Source organism: Peromyscus maniculatus, chromosome 1 (assembly GCF_049852395.1).
Source record: "Peromyscus maniculatus bairdii isolate BWxNUB_F1_BW_parent chromosome 1, HU_Pman_BW_mat_3.1, whole genome shotgun sequence".
NCBI lineage: Eukaryota > Metazoa > Chordata > Mammalia > Rodentia > Cricetidae > Peromyscus > Peromyscus maniculatus.
Genome location: NC_134852.1, coordinates 130,813,418 through 130,834,318, shown reverse-complemented (window position 1 = coordinate 130,834,318; position 20,901 = coordinate 130,813,418). Strand labels below are relative to the sequence as shown.

General features: G+C 45.4%; 1 protein-coding gene across 2 annotated transcripts in view; it reads right to left on the bottom strand.

Moving 5' to 3' along the window:
* Positions 1 to 406: 406 nt before the first annotated feature.
* Positions 407 to 20,901, bottom strand: part of Mosmo (modulator of smoothened) — a 65,244-nt gene continuing 44,749 nt past the window's right edge. Inside the window, exons 2-3 of one of the 2 annotated variants that reach the window (XM_076551567.1) lie at positions 10,220 to 10,432; positions 407 to 752 (exon numbers count right to left, since the gene is read on the bottom strand). In XM_076551567.1, coding sequence (XP_076407682.1) covers positions 553 to 752; positions 10,220 to 10,432 — 413 coding nt within the window. In that variant the 3' untranslated portion in view covers positions 407 to 552. Of the gene's footprint in view, positions 753 to 2,465; positions 2,786 to 10,219; positions 10,433 to 20,901 lie in introns of those variants that run through there. The other variant, XM_006980324.4, reaches the window with a different exon arrangement.

Sequence of the window (20,901 nt, the reverse complement as noted above, 5' to 3'; positions counted from 1 at the left end):
AATGATTGCACCATAAAAGTGTTTTATATACATTTTACAAGATATGATTCCTCCTATAAATTAATACTGTGCTATGTAGTACTCATAGTGACCTTTTAAAAGCAGCTGCTGGCAGCTGGGTGTCCTTCCACTTACAGGACAGATAATACGGATGAGTCCACTCCAACAACATTTGGTCTGGGAGAGTTTACGAAGACGGGACTTCACACACTACTGGATGGGATGCTCTTAATCCTGGGGTAGAGAGCGCTGAGCGGCTGGAGGGACTTTTCCCCATCAGCTCTTTATGCACTGCTCCTCCAAGACAATGATGAAATTAGAGACAGTGTAATGGTTTGGGTAATAGATACAAATAAAACCTAGACTGTTGTAATCTTTGCACTACCACTCAAGTGAGAGAAGTAAACAGCGGGAATTCATAGCAGCTGAGAAACTTTCTCTCCCCATGCTCGTGATCCAGTTCAAAAGATCTTAAGAAACTATTTACAATAATATCCATCCTTTGAAAGAGAAAAGCTCTTGGTCATGTCTGTGAATTTGAACTATACTTTGCTAATACTTCATATCAGTGGTATAATGCCAACTAACAAAACTTCCCTTCAACATGACCCATTTGACCGAGGGACAGTCAGAGCTCAATCCCGATGTCCACAGAACATGTCTAGTGGTGGCCTTAGAACTAACTGGATATAATACTTGGTGGAAAATGTCCTTCCTCCAATTTACTACAGGTTTCTCACACAGAAGGTCTCCTCCAGGGTTCCTGTGTGAGCCCGAACACTGGCTTTTCATCCACAATTTAACACTGTGAGACAGGTGAATAACCAACAAGCTGGTGGGAAGTAAATGAAGCCCTCGGAGGTTCTAGAATGTCTCTGAGGAGGCAACTCTACCTCTGAGTAAGAATTCTTTGTGGAATAATCAAGCATCTTAGAAATCATTCCTGCTTGTATGAAGCCCGGGCTGCATGGGACTCTATTCTGTTCACCAACAGGGACATCTAGATTGTTTTCACTATAGAGAGGACAAACTCAGCTCCACTGCCTTGGAACACCCTTGTGAGGAACTTCAAACGGGATTATATAATGTTCACCAGGAAAAAGTCTAGGTGTTGACACAGACATGGAATGTGGAAAGGAGAAAGTGGGTTTTAAAGTACTTATGAGCTCAGGGTCAGCTGCACTGCGGCTTCTAGAAAAACACTTAAGGCCGTGGGTTTAATGCAGCCTTCGAAACAAATGTAAGGATGTTAGCTTTTCAAGCAAACAAAGGTGTAAAGCATAAAAAGGAAATATCGTATTGCTCAAGTGTTTGGTAAAGATGAATTAATAATGCTTACAGATAAAATGCAATTTTTATGGTGGAGTAGAATTAGTGTTGTAAATAGCCCAAAATGGCCATATATTTGCTAGTGAACTTGTGTTTATGTGAAGTTGTGTGCTTGAACATATACAATGCATTATTAATGTAGAAGACTGAGCCAGTGGAAAAAACAATTCTCTATAATACAACAGATGACAGTTGTCAATCATTTCAACAGTGTCAGATTCCCCAACCTATAAGGTTTGACATGACCTTACCTTTATTATCATATACAAATAAATTAAACCTAGAAAGAAATCTTTAGCTTAACTTAAAATTGCACCTAGAAAGGTATGGAGTTATTTGTACCTATTACAGAGACCTGTCAAAATCAAGGGCTACTACAAAGAATGAGGTAAACTGAAGACTCTCTCCACTATGCAGCCTTCAGATAAATGGCTTTTTTCTATTGAGTTCTAGGTTGCACACCACAGTGTTTTGCTAGCAAGCATTCAGAGTTCTCTTCCAGGAACTGTTTGCATGTGTGCATATATAAATGTACACACACATACATACACACACACACACACATATACACACTGTATACTGCATCAGCAAAATATATATATTATATATATATTTATATAAATATAAGGAAGATTTCCCCCACCCGCCCCGAACTTGTTTCTTAGTGTTTTCTTTTGTACACAGAGATTAGGGAGTTTTAGAATTTTTACATACATTTTAGCAAACACGTTTTGATCTATTGGCTTCTCGGTGCAGTAATGCAACGGCAATCCATTATGGTGCCAAAGGCTCATAACACGACAAAGAAGTTGAGAACACTAATGTCTTAGGAGGTGAGGCCAGCCCCACACGAACCTCCTGCACCCCTCTGGTCCATCATGATTCATAAATACTAGACCCCCCCCCCCAAATGAATCGTTAGACATTAAAACAGATCAACAGAGTCACAAGGGGCCACATGCTTTCAGTATAAAGCACTCTCCTTCACTAGGTTGCTATCACAGTGCAGACTGACTGCCTGAATATGCTCAGGAGATTTAGTCAATATTGTATTTGGTTATGGAAAAGGCTCTCATTCTTTTTTTAAAATCCAAAGTGCATAGTGAGAACAAATCAAAGCATTTTTTCCTTTTCAGCATCAGGTTCATCTAAGCATCTTCCTATGAGAGGACTGCTCAGACGCCTTCTCTTTGTCCTCCCAACCTCTAGAAATAAAAAACAAAAAATAAAAAATAAAAAAATAAAAGCGAGTTAAGCCATTTAGACATTCGTCAGCCTGGTAAACAGACTTTGCCAGCAAAGAGAAGTCCTACTATTGTGAAGAAAATCGATAAGACAAAAAGTACATATGACGACCCAACTACTGTGTTGTTGGGTAATTTATAAGGTTGACCTCCGACTTCATTGATGTAAAATCCTATTGGAAATATTAGGGCAGCCATACAGAAAAGGATCACTGTAAAACAAACCAAAACACAACATTAGTAACATGCTTTGGTGATGGAAAAAAAAAACAAAACCAAAAACAACAATGAAAATTTGGTACAAAGCAATTTATATAAGGGTCTGTGGATAACAAGGTCAAACCTGTGAAAACATGGACCCCTTGTCAAAAGATCTACATACACTACAGGTCACACAATTCTTTCCTGGAACTCACTTGGTAGCCCAGGCTGGCCTCGAACTCACAAAGATCCACCTGGCTCTGCCTCCCGAGTGTTGGGATTAAAGGTGTGCGCCACCACCACCCGGCTAAACTACAGTTTTTTATACAAGTCTTTAGATGATTTTGAATTATGAGCATTTGTGTGTGCATGCATGTGTGTGTGTCTGTCTGTCTAAACCATTTAGTAATCAAGGGCAGAGTTAGGGGTGAAGTTCTGGCCCCATCTGTCTGTCTTAACTATTTAGTAATCAAGGGCAGAGTTAGGGGTGAAGTCCTGGCCCCATCTGTCTGTCTAACTATTTAGTAATTAAGGGCAGAGTTAGGGGTGAAGTTCTGGCCCCATCTGTCTGTCTAACTATTTAGTAATTAAGGGCAGAGTTAGGGAGAAATTCCGGTCCTGTCTGTGTGTCTTAACTATTTAGTAATCAAGGGCAGAGTTAGGGGTGAAGTTCTGGCCCTAATATTTATTAGCTGGCCTGTTTCCTTCCTTAACTAGGAGAACTTCTACCATGATAAACGGAACATGTCAAGTCCTAGCAAAGTGTCAGGCTGACGGAAGTGTTAAGTAGACTGTCACTATTACATCCCAGCTGTCACTGCCAGGCCTCTTCCTCATAGTAGTAGAGGGACCTAGGGAAAAGGTGCATAAACCTAAGTCCTACTTTTCTTCCTCTGAGTTTCAACTGCCTGGAGAAAGATCATCAGATCTCTGGGATGGTAGCAAACTGCCAGAGTGGTTCTCTCATGGATAATGTTCCAGAACAGTAATGTCTCTATCAGGTTTCTTCAGATACAGATAACAAAGTAAGGAAGGGTGAGAAGCCTCCTTTGGGTTTTATATATAAGCACAATAAAATATATTTTTCACTAAAATGTTTCTAGAAGGATTACCAGAAAACTCAGTGCCTGGGCAGAAGTAATACCTGCCTAATCTTTTACCAAATAGTGTATTCCCTGTGCTACCAAAGAAATGCTTTTCCCAGTAAACATAAATTACCCACAAAGAGGCTAGCCTTTCTGAGAAATTATTTTTGTTTCTCAAAGGTAGTAGTCAAGTGCTCATGGTTCCTTGCATTTCTTGGGATAGAAGGCTCTCTGTGAACACAGATGAACTAGCTGCTGTATGGTATGGTATGCTGTATGGTATGAAGACCTGAAACTTTCTGTAATTAACAAAATGAGAAACCTTTTCCAAGATAAGTATATCCCTAGGAATATCAAGAGAGCCCCGGATAAATATATCAATTGCCAATAGCTCTAAAATTTTCTAGGTGGGTCAATCAATCAAAAGAACTTAATGCAATAATTTCCTGGATGGATTACAAACAATACATTAAATGGTAACATTTGTTTAAGTAATGTATCACTTAAGAAACATATCAGTATTTTTTGGTGCTCTGTATCAGTCTGGTAGATTATTCTATACTAGATAGACAGAAAACCCAGTTCACTTTGGACAAATGACTGTACAAAATCATACAAGCAAATCTGAATTCTCTGTGACACAAGTGAAAACTTTAGGTATCAGATTTCATTAGGGTTCTGGCCTTTTTGACTAGTAACCAGTAAAAAATTTTAGATGTTCTGTAAACATCAACTTGTCAGTGTTGGGGAGTACAATGCAAGCAGTCTAATAGGACGAAGAGGAGCCATGGGCTTGAGTGCAGTGTGTGAACCAACTGCTGCCCTTGGGGGTGCAGGCAAGACCACCTCACACAGCGGGCTAGCTTGGGCTACACACGAGGCCCATGTCAACACACTGTGTGTGAACACACACACACACACACACACACACACACACACACACACACTTGTCCATTGGGGGCAAGATTATTCTTAAAACATTTTTTCTCTGATATTGAATAACAGGAAATAGTAAAATAATTCAGAAGCACTTTAGTAGTATATAAACATTAGTTTATATTAATGGGCAAATTTTCCCTACTAAAAAAAATCTGTCCTTTATAATGGACAATAAATACTACTCATTTAGTAGCTACAATTATAGTTAATATTCTGAAGAGTATATTTCCAAACTGGTTAGGAAAAGCTCAACAAAATTTGAGAAAGCAACAACTTCCTATCCAATTTTGATTTTAAGGCCTACGAGTCTGGTTCTCCATATGTCTCGGGTCCAGATTTATGTAGATGGAGGAGTTTTTGTTTTAAGCTATTGAGAACTGTGCAGTCACTTCAGCTCTTAAATCATCAGTAGTGTTTACAACAGCTATCCCATGTGAAAATGAAGCTCTGGTCCTAAGTAAGCTTGTAAAGACAGCATCATCTCCTCCACAGAACAGATTTCTTTCTCGGTACCTGTAAATCAAGAATGGTGAAAAGGGGCTGTGGACAGGGCTCAGTAGGTCAAGTTCCAGCTGTGCAAGTGAGAGGTATGAGTTCAGATTCCCAGCACCACACAAAAGCTTGGTGTGGCAGGCGGTTGGTAGAGACATCTCCAGGGCTTGCTGGCCGTCCAGTCCAGCCAATGATAAGCACCAAGTTTAGTGAGAGGCCTTGTCTCCAAAACTAAGGTGGAGAGTGACAGGGAAGACATCTGATAGCAACCTTTGGCCTCCACATGAGCACACACTTGTGGGCACACACACACACACACACACACACACACACACACACACACACACACACACACACACACACACACACAGAGTGATAAAAGAATAGGGTCTTTCTTGTCCCTACAGGCAAGGCCCATCATATGGGGCTCTCCTGACAGAGGTCTCTGCATTAGAAAGCTACTCTCACATTATTACAAAAACTACTACCTAACTAATAAAAGAACTATATATGTCTGGGCAGTGATGGTGTATGTCTTTAATCCCAGCAGAGGCAGAGGCAGAGGGGCAGAGGCAGAGGGGCAGAGGTAGAGAGGCAGAGGCAGAGAGGCAGAGAGGCAGAGAGGCAGAGGCAGAGGGGCAGAGGCAGAGAGGCAGAGAGGCAGAGAGGCAGAGGCAGAGAGGCAGAGAGGCAGAGAGGCAGAGGCAGAGGCAGAGAGGCAGAGAGGCAGAGGCAGAGAGGCAGAGAGGCAGAGAGGCAGAGAGGCAGAGAGGCAGAGGCAGAGAGGCAGAGGCAGAGAGGCAGAGAGGCAGAGAGGCAGAGGCAGAGAGGCAGAGAGGCAGAGGCAGAGGCAGAGAGGCAGAGAGGCAGAGGGGCAGAGGCAGAGGCAGAGAGGCAGAGAGGCAGAGAGGCAGAGAGGCAGAGGCAGAGGCAGAGAGGCAGAGAGGCAGAGGGGCAGAGGCAGAGGCAGAGGCAGAGAGGCAGAGGCAGAGGCAGAGGGGCAGAGAGGCAGAGGGGCAGAGAGGCAGAGGCAGAGAGGCAGAGAGGCAGAGAGGCAGAGGCAGAGGGGCAGAGAGGCAGAGAGGCAGAGAGGCAGAGGCAGAGAGGCAGAGAGGCAGAGAGGCAGAGGCAGAGGCAGAGAGGCAGAGGCAGAGAGGCAGAGAGGCAGAGGCAGAGAGGCAGAGAGGCAGAGAGGCAGAGGCAGAGGGGCAGAGAGGCAGAGAGGCAGAGGCAGAGGCAGAGGCAGAGAGGCAGAGAGGCAGAGGGGCAGAGAGGCAGAGAGGCAGAGAGGCAGAGGCAGAGGGGCAGAGGGGCAGAGAGGCAGAGGCAGAGAGGCAGAGAGGCAGAGGCAGAGGCAGAGAGGCAGAGAGGCAGAGAGGCAGAGAGGCAGAGAGGCAGAGGCAGAGAGGCAGAGAGGCAGAGGCAGAGGCAGAGGGGCAGAGGCAGAGGCAGAGGCAGAGGGGCAGAGGGGCAGAGGGGCAGAGAGGCAGAGGCAGAGGGGCAGAGGGGCAGAGAGGCAGAGGCAGAGAGGCAGAGAGGCAGAGGCAGAGGCAGAGAGGCAGAGGCAGAGGGGCAGAGGCAGAGAGGCAGAGGGGCAGAGGCAGAGGCAGAGAGGCAGAGAGGCAGAGAGGCAGAGGGGCAGAGGGGCAGAGGCAGAGGCAGAGGGGCAGAGGGGCAGAGAGGCAGAGGCAGAGAGGCAGAGAGGCAGAGAGGCAGAGAGGCAGAGGGGCAGAGGGGCAGAGAGGCAGAGGGGCAGAGGGGCAGAGGCAGAGGCAGAGGGGCAGAGGGGCAGAGAGGCAGAGGCAGAGGCAGAGAGGCAGAGAGGCAGAGAGGCAGAGGGGCAGAGGGGCAGAGAGGCAGAGGGGCAGAGGGGCAGAGAGGCAGAGAGGCAGAGAGGCAGAGGCAGAGGCAGAGAGGCAGAGAGGCAGAGGCAGAGGCAGAGAGGCAGAGGCAGAGGGGCAGAGGCAGAGGCAGAGAGGCAGAGGGGCAGAGAGGCAGAGGGGCAGAGAGGCAGAGGGGCAGAGAGGCAGAGGCAGAGAGGCAGAGGCAGAGAGGCAGAGGCAGAGAGGCAGAGGCAGAGGCAGAGGCAGAGAGGCAGAGGCAGAGAGGCAGAGGGGCAGAGGCAGAGGCAGAGAGGCAGAGAGGCAGAGGCAGAGGCAGAGAGGCAGAGGCAGAGGCAGAGAGGCAGAGAGGCAGAGGCAGAGGCAGAGAGGCAGAGGGGCAGAGAGGCAGAGAGGCAGAGGCAGAGAGGCAGAGAGGCAGAGAGGCAGAGGCAGAGAGGCAGAGAGGCAGAGAGGCAGAGGGGCAGAGAGGCAGAGGCAGAGGCAGAGAGGCAGAGAGGCAGAGAGGCAGAGAGGCAGAGGGGCAGAGAGGCAGAGGCAGAGGCAGAGGGGCAGAGAGGCAGAGGCAGAGGCAGAGAGGCAGAGAGGCAGAGAGGCAGAGAGGCAGAGGCAGAGGCAGAGAGGCAGAGAGGCAGAGAGGCAGAGGGGCAGAGAGGCAGAGGCAGAGGCAGAGAGGCAGAGGGGCAGAGAGGCAGAGAGGCAGAGGCAGAGAGGCAGAGAGGCAGAGAGGCAGAGGGGCAGAGGCAGAGGCAGAGGCAGAGGGGCAGAGAGGCAGAGGCAGAGGCAGAGAGGCAGAGAGGCAGAGAGGCAGAGGCAGAGGCAGAGAGGCAGAGAGGCAGAGAGGCAGAGGGGCAGAGGCAGAGGCAGAGGCAGAGGGGCAGAGAGGCAGAGGCAGAGGCAGAGAGGCAGAGAGGCAGAGAGGCAGAGAGGCAGAGGCAGAGAGGCAGAGGCAGAGAGGCAGAGGCAGATGGATCTCTGTGAGTTCGAGGCTAGCCTGGTTTACAGAGTGAGTTCTAAGACAGCCAGGACTACACAGAGAGACCCTATCTCAAAAAATCAAAATTAAAACAAAACAAAAACTCTATATACAGCAGGGCTCAAATACATCTTCAGAGCTGAACCACTAGGGGGAGCTCAATTTCCCCCTGAAGTGCTCTCCAGCCGGCAAGCACAGACTAAATGTCAACTTAAATAAATTTACTCCGAGGCATTTTAAGTTAAAGAACAGAGGTACAGAATAGAGACACTTTTATATAAGTATGTATTTTTTTGGAGTAGATATGGGTTTGTATGTATATAACACTACTCTTTAGAAACTTCCAAAAACAGTAAGGGCATCCAACAAAGAGGTTCTGAGGGCTGGTGACAGTAATGAACGAGACTTCACTTGGTTACCCACCCATAAACTTGAATCACTCTCGTGCACATACAATTTCAAAAATAGAGGAAACATACATTGTGTTTTGGAGTCAACTACACATAAAGACATTTTTGTTGAAGGGGAATGAAAAATAAAGATAAACCCTAGTTCCTTTCCTGTCTCTGTAGGTCACTGCTGTCTTTGCCTAATCTAAGTCTGCTACACTGCAGTTTAAGTTTTTGGCCCTTCATATTATTTTACTCATTAGTGAGTGAATCATACCTGGATAAGTGACTGTGTCTGTGAGTAGAAGATACAAAATTAGAGTCTCTTTATTTAAATTCCTCATCAACACGCTTTCAGTTAGCAGCCTTGTCTCTATAATTGCCTCTGGCCCTCACTCTCTGGAAAAGAGTTGTCTTAGGTCTCTAACAAGAAACATGTCATCAGTTCGTTTCTCATTGTTTAATAAGGGTGAGGAGGAGTTGCTTACCTCAAAGGCAACTTGATCTAGACTTTACTGTTCAAGGAGATATGTAGACAAAACTAAAGTCGGAAACAAAGTTCCACCGAAAGCTGGAGGAAGAGCGTGACCCTCAGCCTCTGAAGACATACTGAGGAGTTTTGTCTCCACTGTCCTCTGGTGGCAGGGACAGCACCAAGGCCTCACATACCGTAACCAGGCAGTGCTCTAACTCAGCTACATGTCTAGCTGAGATGAACTGGGTTTTAATGTTAACAGGAGTACTTGAGGTTAGTTATCCTTCACTCTGGTTATAGTTATAACCTTTTATTTATAGTTATAAATAAAAACATTAAGGAGCAGTGAGCTGTGTTAAAACTATCTTTGGAAACGTGTGCAACCTGAGATGAGTCTCAGACACTGCACTGGAGACCTCAGTGTTCTGCACACACGTCCTCATTCACAACTGCAGACAGTGGCCACAGCTACTGTGCCCAGGCTGGGGGATGTTTAGCAGCATGCCTCACCTCTGCCCACTACCTACTAGCAGCATCTTCCTAGCTGTGAGGACAAAAATGTCTCCAAAGATTGCCAAATGAACCCTAGGTGAAAAACTATTTTAGAGACAAAGAAAGCAGAATTACAGAGATGTTCTTGTGAGCGTGAGCGTGTATATTTGTTTTCCTTAGACTTGGGATAAGTTTCTAAAGTGTTCAGCAATTAAACCAATTTTGCAGATTACAAGTGAATATTCTATGTAATGTGTAAATCCATGCACCACTGGGCATAGCTTAGTAGAATAAGAAACTTTGACAAACAATTACCAAAAAACTAAATGTGTTGATTTTTCAATGGTCTTTCAACCCAGCAGAAACAAAAGTCAACAATATTAAAAAGCCTTCATCTAAGTTATATATTTTCCTAGATTTATCTTTATTTTGATAGAGGATACTAGTACCTTCAAGAAGTGGGAACCACTCGGATTAGTGGTAGCTCCGAATCATAAACCTGAAACACTTGTGTTACAGAGAGTAAAAGAAAATAAGCCTCATTAAAAGAGCATTCAGACAAAGCAGTGACAGCTGTGGGTGTCCTGGTCCTGCAGTGAAACCGCTGAAGAGCCGTGGGGCTGTGCGGTCTATCTCATGGCCACGTGAGTGGTGCTCCGGGGAAGATTTACCGATCCTTAGGACTGATCTTGATAATCTTCTTAACAACGCCACTGCGTGCCTTCTAGACCAACTTAGTAAGCGCGGGCTACTTACTTCCAGTGAAGGCTATCCATCGAGCATACTTTGTAGCTTCTCTTCGCCAGTGGGAAGCCACCAGCAAACCACATGTGACAGTCAAGGAAATGATTCCCATGATGATAAAAAACAGGGTGGTGACCCACTCTGGGGGAAGCCGGGGAGGGATGCAGGTCCGGTCGCGTCCATGGATTGTTTGACACTGCCGCACTAGGCCCACAGTGAGAGCTCCTGGGAAGATGCAAAGGTGGGGGACACTTCAGTAAGTCTGGCACACCCAGGGGCTATTCCCCACAAGACCTCTTTCATACTTAAATCCTGTTGGTATCGTGGGGGTAATTCAAGCATTTAATTCGGGAGTTCTCCTCAGCAGTCTGGTGCTGTTTATAATGTGACAATGCCTGGATTAATGTAGAAAATGAACATAAGCACAAGAACAAGCCTCCAGAACCATAAAAGACAGTGAATTCCATCACTTATTGAACAAATGCATTTCTTTTTGTCACGACAGTTTTTCTACAGTGACCAGACAGACCATAGTCCAGGTTAACTGGACACCATCAGGAATCTGCCTTCTAAATGTTTTTTTCAAAGTACAAGTGTCAGGCACTGATCTGGGCTCCAGAGAAACATCAGCAAAGTTGCTGGCTGAGGCTTATGCCCTTCTTGAGCTTGCACACTGGCAGCAAGAGCTGGGTTTTTCTCCTTCTGGATTCAAGACTCACTGTACTTTATTTTGGCTGAGGAAGAAGTATGTATAGGAAATTAGACACAGATTTGACATATACCTAATGATAATATCTAACAGGAAATAATGCATTAAACACTCAGGTGAACGTTATCAAAAGTAAAAGGTCTGGCTCACCATTATTATTATACAAGAGTTAACACTGCTGCACCCTTACTGGCATGTATGAACAGGAAAACAAAAGTTATGAAGGCAAGCCGTAAAGTACCCTTGCTATCCTTAATTTTAAAAAACCTTTATTGTTACTATGATATTAATCTGTAGAGCAGTGTGAAAGAGAAAGTGATTGTGGTGTGTGTGTGTGTGTGTGTGTGTGTGTGTGTGTGTGTGTGTGTGTGTTTGCATGGGCAGGGAGGCTGAGAGCAGCTTGTGGAGCTGGCTCTCCTTTCTATTTACCTGGGTCCTGGGGATCAATCACACTCTGTGGTTGAGCCTGAGTGCAAAAGCTTTAACCCTGAGCCCTCTTACCGTTCCCTCCCATTCAGATAAGTGAACTGACTTCTGTGAAGCACCAAGTGCCATTTGGAGTGAATTATTTTAGAGAAACCTGGATTTGGAAGGTAAAAGACTACTTTCTCTTTTTCCACACAAAGAATTAAAATTTACTTCCAAATAAAAGCTATCCCCTCAGCAAGAATGACTGCAAATAGGGAGCAGCTACCAAACCATAAGTGTAAACCCGAAGAGCCGCTGAAGACAGCAGATTCCTGCCTCTTTTGGGGGAAGGGGTGTCTTTCTTAGCTAGCCTTTTGTTTCCAATATGAATAGTCCCCTCCCCCTAGTCCACAGTGACACTCCCTCAGAATCATGGCACTTGCCAGGAACAGGGCCTTCTCAAGGAACCGGGGCTGGATTTGTCTGTACAGAGTGTGTGGGTAGGTGGGCTTCTTAGAAGGGGTGCTTTGTACAACTTGCATCTTTCCATCAATCCAGTTTTAGAAATAAAGCATGTGATAAAAAGAGAAACATGGGCTGGAGAGACGGCTCAGCTGTCAAGAGCACATATTGCTCTTGCAGAGAACCCAAGTCGAGTTCCCAGCACCTACTGTAGGGTGCCTCACAACTGCCTGTAACTCCAGCTTCGGGATCTGAAGCCCTCTTCTAACCTCTGTGGATAACTGCACTCACTCCTACAAGGACACACACATACAAACACACACACAAACACAGGCATCTAAACTAAAAAAAAAAAATCTTAAAAAGTAAAGTAGGTCTTGGGAGAGAGCTCCCTGGGTGAAGTAATTGCTGAACAAGCCTGGGGAGCTGGGTTTGGCTCCCTAGATCCTACTAGGGACAAAACAATACCAGTCTGCAACCCTAGTGTTGGAAGGTGGAGACCAGAGGATTCTGCTGTCTTGCTGGCCACAGCCTAACTGAATCTGTGACTGCCTCAGTGAGAGGTCCTGTCTAAAAAACAAACAAACAAACAAACAAACAAACAAACAAACAAACAAAAAACCTAGCAAACTCATATGCACCTTTCCCACACCATACACATGATCAAAACAAAACACTAAAAAAGATTTAGAAAAAAAGGGTGATGAAAAAGTTCTCTCAAAAATGAGTTATGGGGTGGAGGGATGGTTCAGTGGTCAAGAGCACTGGCTGCTCTTTCAGAGGTCCTGAGTTCAATTCCCAGCAATCACATGGTGGCTCCCAACCATCTACAGTGGGATCTGACACCCTCTTCTGGCATAATGCAGACCGAGCACTCATATACGGAAAATAAATAAATTTAAAAAAAAGTTACGGTCTCCCTCTTCTGCAATGCTAATTCTACCTGGCCAGAACTCTGCGAAGATAAACAAGCTGTGCTTTGTCTTTGAAATCAAATAATTAAGTCCGTCTGACGAGTCCTGCACAGGCGCAGGCAACACGGGAACAACGACGGGCACTGTCACGGCAGCCGGGGACCAGAGTGAGCAGCAGACCTTCACAGGTGCCGTCCACAGGCCCCCGCTGCTGCATGGGACCAGAGACTACTTACAAAGAGTAGGCACCAGGGGTCACATGACTGCCCAGACAGTCAGAGTTGACTTTGAATGGTGAGTTGAGGTGGGGCAGAGCCTCACTATGATAAAGCATTATAGTGTAACTCTGGAAATAAAGAAGGTATTCACAGCTGTGCCCACAAACTCCTAACGGGAAGCCACTCCTGCTCATTCAGCAAAGAGACTTCTAACAAACTACTCTCTTGTAGTGGTAGTTCCATTTCTAAAAGCTGAATGGTAATGATGAAAGATACTTGCACAAAATGCAACACTGTGGATGTCTATTATGGAGGCAACGGTTTTCACAATTCCACATACAAAAGAAGCCTGACTGGCAACTCTCCACACCCACTAACGAGACCTGCACTGAGGATTATCTTGTGCCTCCAAATATTAAAATCCTGTGCAGTGCACAGATTGAAAGTTCTCTCCTTGAGACTCTTCTGAGTACCACTGTGCTTCCCTCTATCTCGGGTTAAGGACAGGTGAGGGTGCCCACTGTGCCTGCTGACTGCCAGGCTTTCTGAGTGACACTTCTTCTTGTCACCTCTCCTATCCACAGCAGCAAATACGAACAGAACAAGCAAGAAACTGAGACTGACAGCTACGAACAAGCTGGAGAAAACCCGATAGATGTTGAGCTGTAGAGGCTCTGCTCCTGTTTTTCTACAATTCCTTAGCACAACAAAGCAAGACTGAATACTCAGCACCTCTGAAGGGAGGCAGACAGGCAAAGCGAGCAAACGTTTACAATAATGTTGCTCACTTGCTGTAACTGCTCTGTAGCTGTCTGCAAGAAAGGCCAGCTAATTTGAATTGGCAATCAGAGGGTATACTGCATAAAAGAACACTAATACCCAAATACAGTTCTGTGTGCTCGGTTTGTGGTCAGTGGTGTGTGCTCAAATGCATGAGGCCCCAGGTTCAATCTCTATCATCCCACAGAGAATCTGCAAGGCTCTCAAATGCTTGGCTGTTAGAACAGCGAGATTCCCAAAACAATACTCTTGTGCTTCCAGTGAAAACAAATTTTCCTCAAATAGAGAAGGGTTAGTGTCAACAGTGGTCAGTCAATGTTGTTATACTTTGCCCTCTGGAGTAAGACTGTAATTCAATAACATTTATGATGTAGTCACACGTAGTCCATAGGCTAACTGGGAGAGTGTGCACAGTTAACTGCTTGGGGATTTAGATTTGGTTAGTGCCCACACTTTGAACAAGCCTTTAAATTTCATCTTTACTTCAGTGAATTATCTGGCCCATCTTTGACTTCCTCTAGATTCTCTAACACAATCTGTCTGCCTCACAGCCACAGCTGATGTTCGAAAGTAGCCTGGAGGGTAGTGTGGTGCTGGATACTGAACGCAGGGATCCTCTAACCTCAGGAGTGGGGATAAAAAAAGAACAGAATGCAGCTGGGCATGGTGGTGCATGCCTTCAATCCCAGGATTCAGGAGGCAGAGGCAGGCAGATCTAGAGGCCAGCTTAGTCTGCAAAGTAAGTTCCAGGATAGTCAGGGCTACATAGAGAAACCCTGTCTTAAAAAAACAAAAAACCAACCAACCAAAACAAAACAAAACAAAAACCCCACAAACAAACAAACAAACAAACAAACAAAATGCCATCATTCTGTTTTCTAGAAATAGAAATGAGAGAGAAAAAATGGTATCACTGGAAAACCATCAAATGGCCTGTAGCAGTAGGTACACAGCAGGGATCAAATGAATTAAAAACAAGCTACAATTAGAACCACACTGCATTCTAAAGGTTCTCTTGAAACACTTGTTCAGTGTGGCTTCTTGTGGCACACCAGATTAAGCAAAAGTCCAACGCTTCACTAATTTTTGCTTTACACAAAGGTTTTTGCCTTTTGAAAGGGCCCGTGACTGCATTCCCCAAGCAGCCAATCTATCTTTACCCTGCGGTTGTTGCCTAGGTAACCAATCCATCCAAATAAAAGATTTATACACAATAGAAAAAAGGAAATCAAACTAGAGGCTATAGCCTTCCACACGCCTCACAGGATCCCTCACACCTGTGTACATCCACACGGAAAGTCACAGGAGTCCCGCTCGCCCACCCGCCTGGTGAGTGTGGGACCTTAACTAAAATTGGCTTTTGAAGCTCATCCTCTGGACAAACTCTCTGAGATGACTGAGCACAGCCAGTCTGGGCACGTCTGCTCCCACAGTGAAGATGATCAGGAGGTATGTCATCACTGTGTTAAAGGCACTGCCACAGAAAATCTGTAACCCAGAGCTGTGAAACCGCACACGCCCACCAGAGCCTGTCACAGGCAAATCATGTGACGTGCCCACCAATCTGGATCTGATCCCTGCCATCAATGTGGATTTCTGGCTTTCTACCAGAAAGCATATTCTTGGCAAGCTGTTTATTGGTTACACACACCAAACAAATGCTTCACCACAAATGTCTTAATGACTGATAAAGGTTCAATTTGTGCTCTTCCAACAGCAGTGGTGTTTAAGGAAGTGACACCACTCCAATTTTAACTGAAAGGATGGAGCTTCTCATTTTATAGACAGCTTGGATGAGGAAATTTAACACAACTCAGGGCAAGTTTGGACAGGCGGCTGGGGCGGGGGGGGGGGGCGCTAAGGCATCTAGGGATGCACACACAGTGCGCCCTCCTGTCACTGGTGCTTCTGGTCTCCGAGCCCTGGACTTTCCTCCCAGCTGTTCTTCCCTATTTCCTCTCGGGTGTCTTCCCCACTGTGTCCTGACTGCTCCTATGTTGAACAGCAGCAGCAGCAGCACAGGCACGGAAGCTTTACCACCTGCCAGCAAGAGTTCCATTCCAAGTACCCATGTCGGACAGCTCAGGGACCCGGCCACTGACGCCGATGTGGACACAGCCCTTAGCCTCACCCTCCTGTTACTCAGGGGTTCAGATATCCTAATACGTGGCTCATTCAAATTGTCTCTTGGACCTATTTGTTCACTTTTTATAAACATCTGTGTCCTAGTGTGAACACAGAAGTAGCAGATGAAAATGACCACTAGCTATGGCTCTGGAAGAAATATCTTGATGATATCCCAGGAACTAGTAAGCACCCCCACCACAGGGCCAAGGGTATCCAAGTATAAACAGATGGAAGCTTTTCCTTTAAGAGAGCACTGCTTGTACAAAGCTTCTAAGCAAATGTTTCAAGTTCAGCTGCTCAAGCACCCAGAAACCACAGCAGCTATAAACCAAGGGACCCAACCTCTTCTGTAACTTAGTGCTGTCTGTCCATGGGACGCTGGTTTTGCAGGCATGCAAAACTGCAACAATTTACAGGATCACTAATGTTTCCATTCAGGTTTCAAAAGAAAGCCTGGGAGGACAGTCAACGTGTGGCATGGTCAGATACTCATGGGAACAGCAACGGGGAAGCTGAAGATGACACAGAAACCACAGGAAGTGGGAGAAGACAGGAACATGGAATGTCTGCCAAGGAAAGCCACAGGAAAGAGGAGCTAGCCCAGCAGAGAGGCCATGTGGGCTTTGACAACTGCCTATGGGGTGGGCTGCCAAGTCCATTGGCACTCAGCAAGTCCAAAGCTATGGTCAGAACTTGCCTGCTGAGTTCCGGTCTTTGTCTTTATTCCTTTCTACACTCCAGTGGCCCTGTCTGTAACGGGAATGAATGCTTATTCTGTGCCACCGTGTATTGTTTTTTTGTTTCCCCCACCCAGAGACAGGGTTTCTCTCTGTAGCCCTGTAGACCAGGCTGGCCTTGAATCCAGAGATTCACTTGCCTTTACCTACCAAGTGCTGGGATTAAAGAAGGGCGCCACCACTGCCTGAAGCTAGACTGAGATGTACCCCGCAGAATAGTAAAGCACACCTCTGGGTCCATTTGTGAGGGAAATTATGGAGACACTAGATCATGAGGACTCTCATCAATGGCTTAATCTGAAAGACCCTCAGGAGGTGTAGAACCTGGTTGGAGGGAATGGGTTCCTGGATAGGCCTCTGAAGGACAGAGCTTCTCTTCTCTGCCTTGAGTCTTAAGTTGAGCAGCCTTGCTCCACGACATGCTCCTGTTGCTTTGTCTGTGACCACAAGCCTAGGGCAATGGAGGATGCTAACCATGGAGGAAACCTCTCCCCATTAAATAATAATAATAATAATAATAATAATAAAAAATAAAAATAATAGAGTAGCATGAACAAACCCTGAAAGCATGATGCTAAATGAAAGAAATGAGACATGAAAGGTCAGATATAATATGGTACCACTTATATGAACGTCATAGTAGATGACTCCAGAGGCAGGAAGCAGACCTGTGGTTACCAGCAGAATGGAGGATTGAAGAGTACTGAGGAAAGCTTACTTTCTATCATTAGATATTTTTTTTTTATTATTTTAGTGTATGAGTGAATGTATTTCTATGTACCACATGACTGCATGTGTGCCCGGAGATCATGGAGGTCAGAAGGCATGGATCCCCTAGAACTGGAATTACCGGCAGTAGTGAGCCACCATGGGTGCTGGGAATTGAACTCAGGTCCTTAGGGAGAGCAGCCAGTGCTCTTAACCACTGAGCCATTTCTCCAGGCCCTGAACTATACATTTTGAAAAGGTGATTTTATCACCCTTCTCAGGCTAGTTTGGACTTCTATTAAATTCAATAGCATGCCAAAACTCCCTCCTGTCCTGTGTAAATTACATTTCCTCTACAGTTCCTGACTAGGCAAACCCATCTTTTTTTTTTTTTTTAATTGTAAAGCCATTGATAGTTTTATCGTTTGTTGTCTTTTTTAAAAGAGAAAAGGTGGGGGCTGGGGAGATGGCTCAGTGGTCCCTATTTCAGAGGGCCATAGTTTGGTTCTCAGCACCCACCTTCAGACAGCTCACAATCATCTAACTCCGGTTCCAGAGGACCCGATGCTCCTGGCCTCTCCAGGTAACTGTCTGTACCCGTATGCACACACCATCCTCTCATGTTTGGCTGTGACTGGCCTGTGTTTTGAGAGAAGTCCCTTCTTAATAATAGTGAAGATCCCTTGCATGTGAGAAAATCATTGTCTTCCTGCTACTTTCAAGATTCCTTTTATGTCTTTGGCTTTCAACTCTTTGGGATGTGTTTAGGTGTGGATAATCTTAAATTGGTCCTACTGGGTTTGTTGAAATTCTTTAATATGCAGGTAAGGCACTTACTCAAGGTGGGGATCTTCCCCCCATTCATTCATTCATTCTCTCTCTCTCTCTCTCTCTCTCTCTCTCTCTCTCTCTCTCTCTCTCTCCCTCTCTCTCCCTCTCTCTCTCTCTCTTTCCCCCTCCCCGTCCCCCCCACTGTGTGGACTGGGCACATGTGGTACCACTTCACTTGTCTCCAGTGCCCTGCTCAGTTCCATCATCCTGGTTTCTGCCCCTTGCAGTAGATCACAATCAACATCCTGCTGATTTTTCATTTTGGCTACTGAACTTTTCAACTCCAGACTTTCTACTTTAATGTTTTGTCTTTATCAGGTCACTGTTCACTTGTGGGATATACTTACAATATTTGATTTAATTTCTTTCTCAGCGTTTCTCAACCTGTGAGTTGCAAGCCCCACGAGGATCACATATCAGATATTTACAATTCATAACAGTAACAAAATAAGAGTTATTAAATATCAAGGAAGTAATTTTATGGTTGGGGGTCACCACAACATGAGGAACTGTATTAAAGGGTCCCAGCATTGGGAAGGTTGAGGACCATTGCTCTATCTAGAGAGTCAAAGGCTGGGATTCCTCAGACAGTTTCTGCTGACTGCTTTTATTTTTTTCTTCTTTATGAGCCATAATTCCCTGTTTCCTTGAGTGTCTTATAGTTTTCAGTTAAAAATTGGAAATTTTAGCCAGGTGGTGGTGTATACCTTTAGTCCCAGTACTTGAGAGGAAGAGCCTGCTTTAGATATAGCAAGTTTGAGGACAGTCAGGGCTACATAGAAAGATCCTGCCTCAAAAAACAAAAAAACCACCACAAAAGAAGAAAGGCGATTTTACCTAGCACACAGGATACCATGTACACCAGGCAGGCGATCCTGTGACTTAACTCTTGTTACTGTTTGCTCACAGCCCTGCGGGATAATTGCACAAAGTCTGTATCTGTTGGCCTCTGAAGTCTCTCATCCATTAAACTCTTGACTATCAGCAGAGACATCTCAGCCTGTGCTGAGGACTGGTACAGAAGGTAATCTACAACTCTGCCTAGGACTTCACTTCCTGTTTGAGCAGAAATGGAAGGTCAGCGAGAGGTGAAAATGTGAGGTGCCTCTGTATCTCCTCTCTGGGCACATGGACAGCCTGAGGATGTTTGTGGTCTTCTAGATTCTGAGGATCTGTGAGAGCTCTTTGAAGACTCCTGTGGACATGTTTTTCATGTGGACATGCCTGTCTGTCTGTCTGTCTTTTCTTTCTTCCTTTCTGTCAGCTTTCTGTGATCTTCAACTGATGAAAGAACTTTAGGTACCTCCTGTGTTTCAAATAACTTGGCTGCTGATTGTATTTAACAAATGTCATGTGGTCAAATAAAGATAAATTCTGAAAATGGAGATGCTCAGTGAGCCCCCAGACAAATGAAAACAGTAGCAGTTCCCTGGAGCAGGTCTGTAAGGGTGATGCTCTGCTCTCTCAGCTCATTACGGGGCTGCTTGTTTTCACAGCTCCAGGGCAGACATGGAGAGGACGGCAGCGCTCACTTTAAACCACCACAGAGCTTGCTGTTCGTACTGAGTAAGTCCTGCTTAGGATTGTTTCAAGACTTTGATGTCCAGAGTTCGAAAACTGACATTTTAGTTTTATTCGTTGACTTAGCCACTGGTCTTGCTGCTTTTATAGAGAAACAGCTTTTTGAAGGTTCTTACTCTCCTGTTCTGGAGTTGGACCCAGCTGGTCACAATTGGAACCTAAGCTTTGCCGTTGGCTTGGGCAAATTGTTGAATCTTTTTCTAAGCCTGCTTCTTCAGCAAAGGAATAGAACTTACCATTCAGTTTCTGTGAGAATTAAATAACAAATAATACCCGTGAAGCAAATGGAACTATAAGTACTGAAAACTTATTGGGTAAGGGAATTAGGTAAACTTTTGTTTGGGTTAATATATTTTACACACATACACACACACACACACACACACACACACACACACACCCTCAAACATAGCAGGTAGCAGACATCCTAATTTAACATAGCAGTTTACTTAGGAATCTAGCATTCCAAAATAAAAAGTTGGCCATATGATGGTTGTAAGGTTGCTAGTCATTAAGGAGGAGCCAGCTATATTCCTGTCCTAACTACTCTGCTGGATCATTCGGGCTGAAGACTACAGAGGCATCAAGTTCAGACTTGCTACAAAAAAAGCTCCGAGCAGAAACTTTCTAGAAACAACAAAGCTAGATGCTTGATATTGTTGTTGAGTAGCAAGCTTAAAAACACAACAAAAAACCAAACCCAGAAAGACAGTCATGGTATGTACTCACTCATAAGTGGATTCTAGATATAAAATAAAGAACAATCAGACCACAACCCATAGAACCATGGAGGCTATATATATAGCATGGAGGTCCCTAGGACGACTGTGGCTTATAATAAATTTCGGTTTTACTCAATTATTAAAAAAAAAATAGCCAAACAAATGGAAACACATGAACTATGAACCAAAGGCTGAGGGGCCTCCAGCTGGATCAGGCCCTCTGAATAGGTGAGACAGTTGATTGGCTTGATCTGTTTGGGAGGCAACTAGGCAGTGGGACCGAGTCCTGTGCTCATTGCATGAGTTGGCTGTTTGAAACCTGGAGCTTATTCAGGGACGCTTGGCTCAGTCTGGGAGGAGGGGACTGGACCTGCCTGGACTGAGTCTACCAGGTTGATGGCAGTTCTTGGGGGAGGCTTTGCCCTGAAGGAGATGGGAATGGGGGATGGGCTGGGGGTAAGGGGAGGGGGTGGGAGAGGGAGAACAGGGGAACCCGT